Source organism: Heteronotia binoei, chromosome 21, assembly GCF_032191835.1.
Source record: "Heteronotia binoei isolate CCM8104 ecotype False Entrance Well chromosome 21, APGP_CSIRO_Hbin_v1, whole genome shotgun sequence".
NCBI classification, from domain to species: Eukaryota; Metazoa; Chordata; class Lepidosauria; order Squamata; family Gekkonidae; genus Heteronotia; species Heteronotia binoei.
In genome coordinates, this window is record NC_083243.1 from 139,988,484 (window position 1) to 139,998,682 (window position 10,199).

Here is a 10,199-nt window from a genome sequence, read left to right on the forward strand (position 1 = left end):
TTATTGCTTTTTATCCACTTTTAAAAATAATCACAAACTGTTTCTTTGTTATAGGAAATGGAAGAGGAGATATAGACAGACAGACAGACAGACAGACAGACAGATAGATAGATAGATAGATAGATAGATAGATAGATAGATAGACAGACAGACAGACACACACACACACACACACACATGTGGCAATTTTTATTGTGGCTTTACCATCAAACTAGTGAGTGCAGTATAACAGAATGGGAACGTTAATCATTCCTCACCCAAATACTAATTCTCCTTATTTGTAGCCATTGCTTTTGTGAAGTTGTGGCTTGTATTCGAAGGCAATCGATATCATCCATGCTATTGATATCTTTAATTTCAAAGACCCCATTGTTAAACTCCCCAATTCGGTCAAAAAGCAAACATGTTGCACCATCATGGGTATGAATTTTAAGTCTACCAATTTCTACGTAACCATAAAGGAGAATGTCCTGGTTATATTCAGCTGACCCTGTGTAAATCTGAATCTTTTGAGGAACAATTGGGCTTGCAAAAACAATAGTGAAGAAACTCTGTGATGTAATATTCTTACCCCAAAAAAGCCCTTTTGCAGGGGGGCACACTTTCTCTGGTACATAATCTGCAAATACAGGTATGTTTGTGAAACATGAAGCAGTAGGGAAATCTCCAAAATCTTCATTATCTTCTTGAAACTCTGCATCTTGCAACTGGGTTTCTACATTATGAAATGAAGAAACCCTACCTATATGCTGGAAGAGAGAAGGCCTAAAGACCATAAGATCTCTTTGATTCTGGGATTGATGGAAATGTTCAAGAAGCCAGTGCCCAGGCATCTGATCATAGAACATCAAGAGGAACCGGGCCAGTTTAATAAGATCTGAACTATGAAAGAGTTTTCCTATGAAGCCCAGACTTGAAAATGCTATAGTGGTCCAAGATTTCACCTCATTTTTAACATGATTTTGTATAATCAATACAAAATTATTGGCACAGACAATATCATCTTCCAGCATCAAATAATACCAAGAGAGATTGGCACAAAAGTTAAGTAAATAAGCATAGTCCACATTTTGTTTGGATCGATACAGAGCTTTTCCCTGAGCACCAAAGAACATTTCTTTCATATGACTTAAGGGGGGACAACCAGTTAAAGAGCTTTCTATAACAAGTAGCCGCCCTTCATTCACATGCTCACCAAACTGAGCCTCAATTTCCTTGGCATTTTGCTCATTTAATTTAGAATCATTATTGGCTAGGTATATAACAACTGTTATGAGGTTTAATTCTTCTCCCTTGCAGTGACTGTAAATGGACTCAAGGGTCCTCAGCAAATAATGTTCTCTCTCTCTGTGGACAGCAGAGATTCCAATGGTCAAGAATTCTAGAAGAAGCAAAAGAAAAAGATCGTAATACTTTACATCTACAAAACACTCACCAAATGACCAAAGCCTTCACATGCATTATTTCAGTAATTCTTAAGGTGATAAAGAATGACATGACTTTGTAGGAAAGGTAAAATTCAAGACAGAGACTTCTAGTTCAAACTTTAGTTGATCTGCTGCACCAGCTCTCATATATGGTCTTCTGATTAACTCCATGTTGATCTGGTGCAAATCCTCATTTTCAGGGGATTGCAGTGGCAGTTAAAGCATGCCTGAAACCCATGTGGAACTGGCCCCATGCCTGCAGCTTATAATGCAGAGTTCCAAGCTCATGGCTGCATTGTGTGAGGCCACCAGCATGACTGCTTGTAAGGGCCAAATGATGTGATGCTGGAAGTCCCCATCTCCAGTGCACCCAAACTGTTGATTTCTTTTAAAACTATAAGGGGCCCTGATTTGGACTGGACTAGGCAGGAGAGGGAAGGTTCATCTGTTCTCTCCAGTGCTGTTTTCCAAGCCTGAAGTGGTCCTGTGAAGCGAGCATAGAGGCAACACAAAGAGTTCTTGCATTTTTACTTCAGTGGAGCAACTTGGATATTCTAGACAGTTTTCTGTGTGAATATTCACAAAGGAGAGTGTTTGCAGGTGGTATCATCCTCCTTTTCCAATCTGTTGTGCTCTGCAAAGCCTCTGCTGAAGATTTATGCTCTTCCTGGGCAAACTGTCATCATGCACTATGGGGAGAAGGGCTGCAGTAGCAATAAGGAGAGGGACTTGGGAGAAAGGGCTTCTTCCTCTCACTCTTGTGTTAAAGAACAAGCTCTGCTACAGTTTCCAACTGATGCCATATATACCCTGAGTGTTATGTTTAGGCTTTAGGGTTGCCAATCCCCAGGTGGGGGCAGGGGATCCCCCGGTTTGGAGGCCCTCCCCCCGCTTCAGGGTCATCAGAAAGCGGGGGGGGGGGAGGGGAGGGAAATCTCTGCTGGGAACTCTGTTGTTCCCTATGGAGACTTATTCCCATAGGGAATAATGGAGAATTTATCCACGGGTATCTGGGGCTCGGGGGGGGGGCTGTTTTTTGAGGTAAAAGCACCAAAATTTCAGTATAGCATTCAGTGCCTCTCCCCATAATACCCCCCATGTTCCAAAAAGATTGGACCAGGGGGTCGAATTCTATGAGCCTCAAAAAAAGATGCCCTGTTCTTCATTATTTCCTATGGAAGGAAGGTATTTAAAAAGGTGTGCAGTCCCTTTAAATGTGATGGCCAGAACTCCCTTTGGAGTTCAATTATGCTTATCACACGCTTGGTCCTGGCTCCACCCCCAAAGTCTCCTGGATCCACCCCCAAAGTCCCCAAATATTTCTTGAATTGGACTTGACAACCCTATGAGCCTTCCCAGAACTGCCTGGGGAAGGCAGAGTTTGGGGAAGATGCAACATATAGACCATAGAGGCCATTTCTCCGCCATTTTTTTCTCCAGTTCCTCCATTTCTCAAGGGTGGGGGATTGGACCTGAGGCCAAGGGTCTACCTGCTGTGGGCAGGAAATGGCAAGCCTACTGTTATGGCATACATTTCAGTAATCAGAAATTGTGTAAAAAGGCACATTGAACTGTGTAGGACTCATTGGGCAAACAAGCGTTCAAAAACACATATGGAAAATTGTTTCAAGGAAAAAAATGAGTTAGATCATGTATTTCAAATTAAGGAGATACTTAGGTAGCTTGCAGAATATTTGCTTTTTCATTTAATTATGGTGCCTTTTCATTTAGATTATGGTGTTTGACACATATGTTGCTGTAGTTGTATTAGCCAACACTTACTTTTTTTAATTGGAGGATATCCCAAGAGATACTTATATGGAATTGGTAAGGGACCCATCACACTTGCTATAACAGTGAAATTTGGATTTTGTGGCATCGCCAATATATTTTCCAGGATGGTGGTCTCTTTTTCTTCAGCATCCTTGAACATAAAATAGTATTGTTTTCACCATTATCAGCATGTACCATACCCCATAGCATTGTGTCATATTCCGAATTTTGCAACATTTAAGTTGCCATTCCCATAGACATTCCTCAGTTTAAAAAAAACAAACCTGCAATGAGAGCATATTACATTTGCTTTGAATGCTTAATATACATATTGCTAAATATAGTTTCTGTGAAATGCACATGACTGTGTGGAGAACAGTGCAGATTGATTGGGTCAATATGTGTTCTGGTCAAGAGAAAGAGATTGTGTTTCTAGATGTTCTTGATGATTGTTCTATGGAGCAGATGGTCACAGAACCTACCAGGAGTGGGGTGTTCCTGGATTTGGTCCTAAGTAATGCCCAAGACCTGGTGAGATATGTAAAAGTGATTGCACTGCTTGGGAGCAGTGACGATAACGTAATAGATTTCACCATTTGTATAGAGAGTTGCCCCAAAAGACCAGCACAACCACTTTTAACTTTAAAAGGGGTATATTCTCTGAGATGAGGAGGCATGTGAAGAGGAAACTGAAAGGAAAGGTAAGTGCAGTCAAAACCCTTGGGGAAACTTGGAGGCTATTTAAAACTACAATCCTAAAAGCTCAGATAAAATATATACCACAAGTTAGGAAAGGCACAAGCAGGTATAAGAAAAGGCCTGCATGGTTAACAAACAAAGTTACGGAAGCTGTAAAAGGTAAAAAGGATACCTTTAAGCGGTGGAAAGCTAGTCCTAGTGAGATTAATAAAAGGGAACACAGGCTGTGGCAAATCAAATGCAAGACTGTGATCAGGCAGGCAAAAAGGGACTATGAGGAACATATTGCAAAAAACATAAAGACCAACAATAAAAATTTCATCAAATATATTAGAAGCAGGAAATCAGCCAGGTAGGCAGTGGGGCCCTTTGATGACCAAGGGGTAAAAGGATTACTGAAGGAGGATAGGGAAATGGTTGAGAAGCTGAATGAATGCCTCCTTCTTCACTGTGGAAGATGAGAAGTGTTTGCCCACTCCAGAACCGCTAATTTTGGAAGGGGTGTTGAAAGACCTGAGTCAGATTGAAGTGACAAGAGAGGAGATCCTACAACTGATTGACAAATTAAAAACTAATAAGTCACCAGGTCCGGATGGCATACATCCAAGAGTTCTGAAAAAACTCAAAGGTGAACTTGTGGATCTTCTGACAAAAATATGTAACCTTTCATTGAAATCTGCCTCCGTTCCTGAGGAATGGAAGGTAGCAAACGTCACCCCATCTTTTAAAAGGGTTCCAGAGGAGATCTGGGAAATTACAGGCCAGTCAGTCTGACTTCAATACCGGGAAAGCTGCTAGAAAGCATTATCAAGGACAGGATGAGTAGGCACATTGATGAACACAAGTTATTGAGGAAGACTCAGCATGGGTTCTGTAAGGGAAGATCTTGCCTCACTAACCTGTTACAGTTCTTTGAGGGGGCGAACAAACATGTGGACAAAGGGGGCCCAATAGATGTTGTTTACCTTGACTTCCAGAAAGCTTTTGATAATGTTCCTCATCAAAGGCTCCTTAGTAAGCTCGAGAGTCATGGAGTAAAAGGACAAGTCCTCTTGTGGATCAAAAACTGGCTAATTAATAGGAAACAGAGAATGAGTATAAATGGTCAATCTTCGCAGTGGAAGACGGTAAGCAGTGGGGTGCCACAGAGCTCAGTACTGGGTCCCATGCTCTTTAACTTGTTCATAAATGATTTGGAGTTGGGAGTGAGCAGTGAAGTGGCCAAGTTTGCGGATGACACTAAATTGTTCAGGGTGGTAAGAATCAGAGAGGATTGTGAGGCACTCCGAAGGGATCTGTTGAGGCTGGGTGAGTTGGCATCAACACAGCAGATGAGGTTCAATGTGGCCAAGTGCAAAGTAATGCACATTGGGGCCAAAAATCCCAGCTACAAATACAAGTTGATGCAGTGTGAACTGGCAGAGACAGATCAAGAGAGAGATCTTGGGATCGTGGTAGATAACTCACTGAAAATGTCAAGACAGTGTGCGATTGCAATAAAAAAGGCCAACGCCATGCTGGGAATTATTAAGAAGGGAACTGAAAACAAATCAGCCAGTATCATAATGCCTCTGTATAAATCGATGGTGCGGTCTCATTTGGAATACTGTGTACAATTCTGGTCACCGCACCTCGAAAAGGATATTTTTTCATTGGAAAAAGTCCAGAAAAGGGCAACTAGAATGATTAAAGGTTTGGAACACTTCCCCTATGAAGAAAGGTTAAAACACTTGGGGCTGTTTAGCTTGGAGAAACGTCGACTGCGGGGTGACATGATAGAGGTTTACAAGATTATGCATGGGATGGAGAAAGTAGAGAAAGAAGTCCTTTTCTCCCTTTCTCACAATACAAGAACTCGTGGGCATTCAATGAAATTGCTGAGCAGTCAGGTTAAAACGGATAGAAGAATGTACTTCACCCAAAACATGTAGAATTCACTACCAAAGGAGGTGGCGGCAGCTACAAGCATAGCCAGCTTCAAAAATATGGAGCAGAGGTCCATCAGTGGCTATTAGCCACAGCATATTATTGGAACTGTCTGGGGCAATGATGCTCTGTATTCTTGGTGCTTGGGTGGGGGGCAAAGTGGAAGTGCTTCTAGCCCCACTTGTGAACCTTCTTTTTTTTTGGCCACTGACACAGAGTGTTGGACTGGATGGGCCATTGGCCCAATCCAAGATGGCTTCTCTTATGTTCTTAGTGCTGACTGCACTTGAAGTTACCCACCTGAAATCCATTTTTGTCTATTCCTGGACATTGGCATTGCTCTTTGCTTTGCTTCCAAATAATGACAAGCAATATAGCAAGTAGCAGTTCTAGAAGAAAACACAATCTAGAGAATGTTCTCCCATAGCAAGCTAATGGCATCTTGAAGTTTTTAGTTTTCATTGTAGTTTTCCACTCTTGATCTATTCAAATGGGAAAAACAGGTGTTATTATTCCGATTAAAAAATTAAAGAAAATAACAGTGTTTCCATATATGTCTGTATGTTGTGGCACTTTTTTTTGTTTGCTAACGGATTCTATTGAAAACAAAGTGATTCAAAAATGCCCAATGTAGTCACAAAAACTGATTTTCCCTTCTTTCTTGTATATGGAGTGCAAGCCTATGTGAGACAAGAAGTTAAATGTAGGGTTTTAGATAATTCCATAGCATTGAATTTTGTCGGGGGGGTGGTGTTGTTTTTTTGTTTCATAGCTAGGACATATCTACCCCACGTATGAGAGCAAAAGGAACACCTGTCAGCAGTTTGCACAGAGGTCTGGTCCTCGCATATCTGTCTGGGGCACTGATAGTAGTCATAGACAACTAGCCCTGTTTAAGGACCAGATATAGATGTTCAGCTCGATTTCCATGGCAAAGACAGAGATGTGCACCTAACAGATATAGAAGGATGCATGGATATCCTTTTCTGGATCATGGTGATAGGTATCTGTGAGAATTCCCCTCCCTACAAATAATAAAATTAGTCTGGCTGCTTCTTCATAGGGAAGAGGCTATGATGTGGGGATCAGGGAGGGGCTGCTGGTTTGGTGTGGAGAGCCAGTTTGGTGTAGTGGTTAAGTGTGCGGACTCTTATCTGGGAGAACCTGGTTTGATTCCCCACTCCTCCACTTGCACCTGCTAGCATGGCCTTGGGTCAGCCATAGCTCTGGCAGAGGTTGTCCTTGAAAGGGCAGCTGCTGTGAGAGCCCTCTCCAGCCCCACCCACCTCACAGGGTGTCTGTTGTGGGGGAGGAAGGTAAAGGAGATTGTGAGCCGCTCTGAGACTCTTCGGAGTGGAGGGCGGGATATAAATCCAATATCTTCTTTTTCTTCTTTTACAGATATGGCCCTGTGTCTTTGGTTGGTTAGGAAAAACTGTTGTTGTTGTTATTATTATTACTACTGCCTTTAATTTATACCCCACCCTCTCCGCAAGCGGACTCAGGGCAGCTAACAAGAAGTTCAAAATTTCAGACAATAAATACAATTCAACAATCAAACTTCAAACAATAAACACTATTAAAACATTTTAAAACATTTTACGGTGCGCTAAATAACTACCTAGGTAGGATTGTCCTTTACTAACAGTTGAACGCGTAGTAGTTCCAATACCTCAGTAGTGTAGGTGGCAGTCCTCTCCCGGTTTAAGTGCCAAAGGTCTGTCGGAATAACTCGGTTTTGCAGGTCCTGCAGAATTGAGAGAGGTCCCTCAGGGCCCTTATGTCCTCCGGGAGTGTATTCCATATTTCAGGTGCTGCCACTGAGAAGGCCCTAGACGGTGTAGAGCACAGCTTGGCCTCCCTTGGTCCGGGGATGGACAGTAGATGTTGTGTCACTGAATGCAGTGCTCTCTGGGGAACATATGGAGAAAGGCTGTCCCAAAGATAGATAGGCCCCCAATCATATAGGGCTTTAAAGGTCAATACCAACACTCTGAAACAGACTCAGAACACAATAGGTAGACAGTGCAGTTCTTTCAGCACCGGCTGAATGTGCTCCCATCGAGGGAGCCTCATTAACAGTCACACTGCTGTGTTCTGCACTAGCTGCAGTTCCAAGTCAGGATCAAGGGTAGTCCCATGTAGAGATCATTACAGTGATCTATTCTAGAGGTGACTGTGGCATGGATTACCACTGCTAGGTCGTTGTGTTCCAGGAAAGGGGCCAACTGCTGAGCCTGCCAGAGATGGAAAAAGGTGGATTTGGCAGTGGCTGCAACTTGAGACTCCATTGTCAAAGAGGACTCAAGAAGCACTCCGAAGCTCTTGACCTTAGGGGCCGGTATCAGTGGCACCCCATCAAGTGTTAGATTGCCTTTTTGATAAATATTGTCTGTTATTCCACACATGCTTATTTGCCACTTATGAACATATGAACATATGAAGCTGCCTTATACTGAATCAGACCCTTGGTCCATCAAAGTCAGTATTGTCTTCTCAGACTGGCAGTGGCTCTCCAGAGTCTCAAGCTGAGGTTTTTCACACCTATTTGCCTGGACCCTTTTTTGGAGATGCCAGGGATTGAACCTGGGACCTTCTGCTTCCCAAGCAGATGCTCTACCACTGAGCCACCGTCCCTCCCCAAATGTAATTGATCAATAATTTTTATTTATCTATTTACTTCATTTTTTTATGAACATATGAAGCTGCCTTATACTGAATCAGACCTTTGGTCCATCAAAGTCAGTATTGTCTTCTCAGACTGGCAGCGGCTCTCCAGGGTCTCAAGCTGAGGTTTTTCACACCTATTTGCCCGGACCCTTTTTTGGAGATGCCAGGGATTGAACCTGGGACCTTCTGCTTCCCAAGCAGATGCTCTACCACTGAGCCACCGTCCCTCCCACTTGTCCAGTTCTGTTGCCTGAGCACTTTAGTACATGCCCAAATCAATTGGAAGGGTTCCTGAAAAGGACTTGGGCACTTTGTTCAGTAGAAAGCCAGCAATGAAAACTGCAGAACCCATGCCAGTTTGTCTAGTGCAATTGAACAGGAAGACTCATGAAAGGTAAGGTTACAGGAAGTGCAGACTGCACCAATAGGTCTGTGTTGGAAAATACCTGGAGACTTTGGGGGTGGATCTGGGAGAGGGTGGGGTTTGGGGAGAGGAGGGGCCTCAGCATGGTACAATGCCACCGAGTCCACCCTTCAAAGTAGCAGTTTTCTCCAGGGGAGCAGATCTCTGCCAGCTGGAGATCAGTTGTAAAAGCAGGAGATCTCCACACCCCACCTGGTGGCTGGCAACCCTATTACCAATGTGGTATATTATATTACCTACCAGTGAATAGGAAAAATATGACTTGTTCTTTCAGAGCACACATACAACCCTTGCTCCTTTTACACATAGTCAATGTTCTTTAAGGAAATGAGTACAACAGCACTTACTGAACCTTTTTAGGTTTTAGGTTACTCTTCAGCTCAACTGGATAGTCCTCTAGCAACAATTCAGCAGGAACAGGAAAGTGCAGGCTTAGGAACAGCTTCGGGGGGATAGTTAGGGTCTTTGCCTGCAGACCCCAACTGCCATTGTGCTCTCCCTCCTCCCTTAGCCTAGATGCTCCCAACTGCCATGGAACTTGCCAATAATGTTAGAATCTTCTTTTAGGTTCCTCTCACAATTCTGTCTGATGGCTGTTCTGTGTGCTGGTCACACAGGGTGGTAGTTAATCCACAGGAATTCATCTCAAATAAAAGAATATATTAAATAGGCACTCTTAGGGTTCTCTACACATTTGCTCCAAAATTGCATTATTTTAAAAACACGTTTCATTGTATAAACCACCCCTCTTTCTATAGAGATGCATTATGATTATGCAATAAAATGTAGGGTTGCCAGGTCTGTGTTGGAAAATACCTCAAGATTTTGGGAGTGGATCTAGGAGAAGGCAGGGTATCAGTTGTAAAAGTAGTAGATCTCCAGACCCCACCTGGAGGCTGGCAACCATAAATTAGAGTTGCCAACCCCTGGTTAGGAAATTTCTGGAAATTTTGGGGTGGGGCCTTAGGAAGGCAGTGTTTGAGGAGAATAACCTCATCAGGGTATAGTGCCATAGAGTCCACCCTCCAAAGTAGCCATTTTCTCCAGGAGAACTGATCTCTGTATTCTGGAGGTCAGTTGTAATTCCTGGAGATCCCATGTAGAGACTGGCAAGCCAAAATAAAATTGTGGCCTTTTGTTTGCTCATAATACCAATAACACTTAGACATGTGGACAAAGGTTATTTATTAAGCATATTTATATTCTGCTTTTCTCCCCATGGGGACCCAAAACAGCTAACAAGACACAGAGAAAGAATAAACCAAAAAGAAAGTAAGGGG

At 42.9% G+C, this 10,199-nt stretch overlaps 1 protein-coding gene across 1 annotated transcript; it reads right to left on the reverse strand.

Annotated features, from left to right (window-relative positions):
• Positions 1–218: 218 nt before the first annotated feature.
• On the reverse strand, positions 219–9,414 carry LOC132589753 (alpha-1,3-mannosyl-glycoprotein 4-beta-N-acetylglucosaminyltransferase C-like). The gene is made up of 4 exons (XM_060262477.1): positions 9,272–9,414; positions 6,126–6,299; positions 3,210–3,351; positions 219–1,381 (listed from the first exon to the last, which is right to left on the reverse strand). The coding sequence occupies exons 2-4, from the start codon at positions 6,285–6,287 to the stop codon at positions 243–245; spliced, it is 1,443 nt and encodes a 480-aa protein (XP_060118460.1). The 5' UTR covers positions 6,288–6,299; positions 9,272–9,414; the 3' UTR covers positions 219–242.
• Positions 9,415–10,199: the final 785 nt, after the last annotated feature.

What these genes read in the sequence shown, in the direction of transcription:
- LOC132589753 (XM_060262477.1), bottom strand. Translation starts at nt 6,287, where the DNA reads ATGAAAACTAAAAACTTCAAGATGCCATTAGCTTGCTATGGGAGAACA. An exon ending in TAGACAAAAATGGATTTCAG is followed by an intron (nt 3,352 to 6,125) that starts GTGGGTAACTTC and finishes TTTATGTTCAAG; the next exon opens with GATGCTGAAGAAAAAGAGAC. An exon ending in ATATCCTCCAATTAAAAAAA is followed by an intron (nt 1,382 to 3,209) that starts GTAAGTGTTGGC and finishes TGCTTCTTCTAG; the next exon opens with AATTCTTGACCATTGGAATC.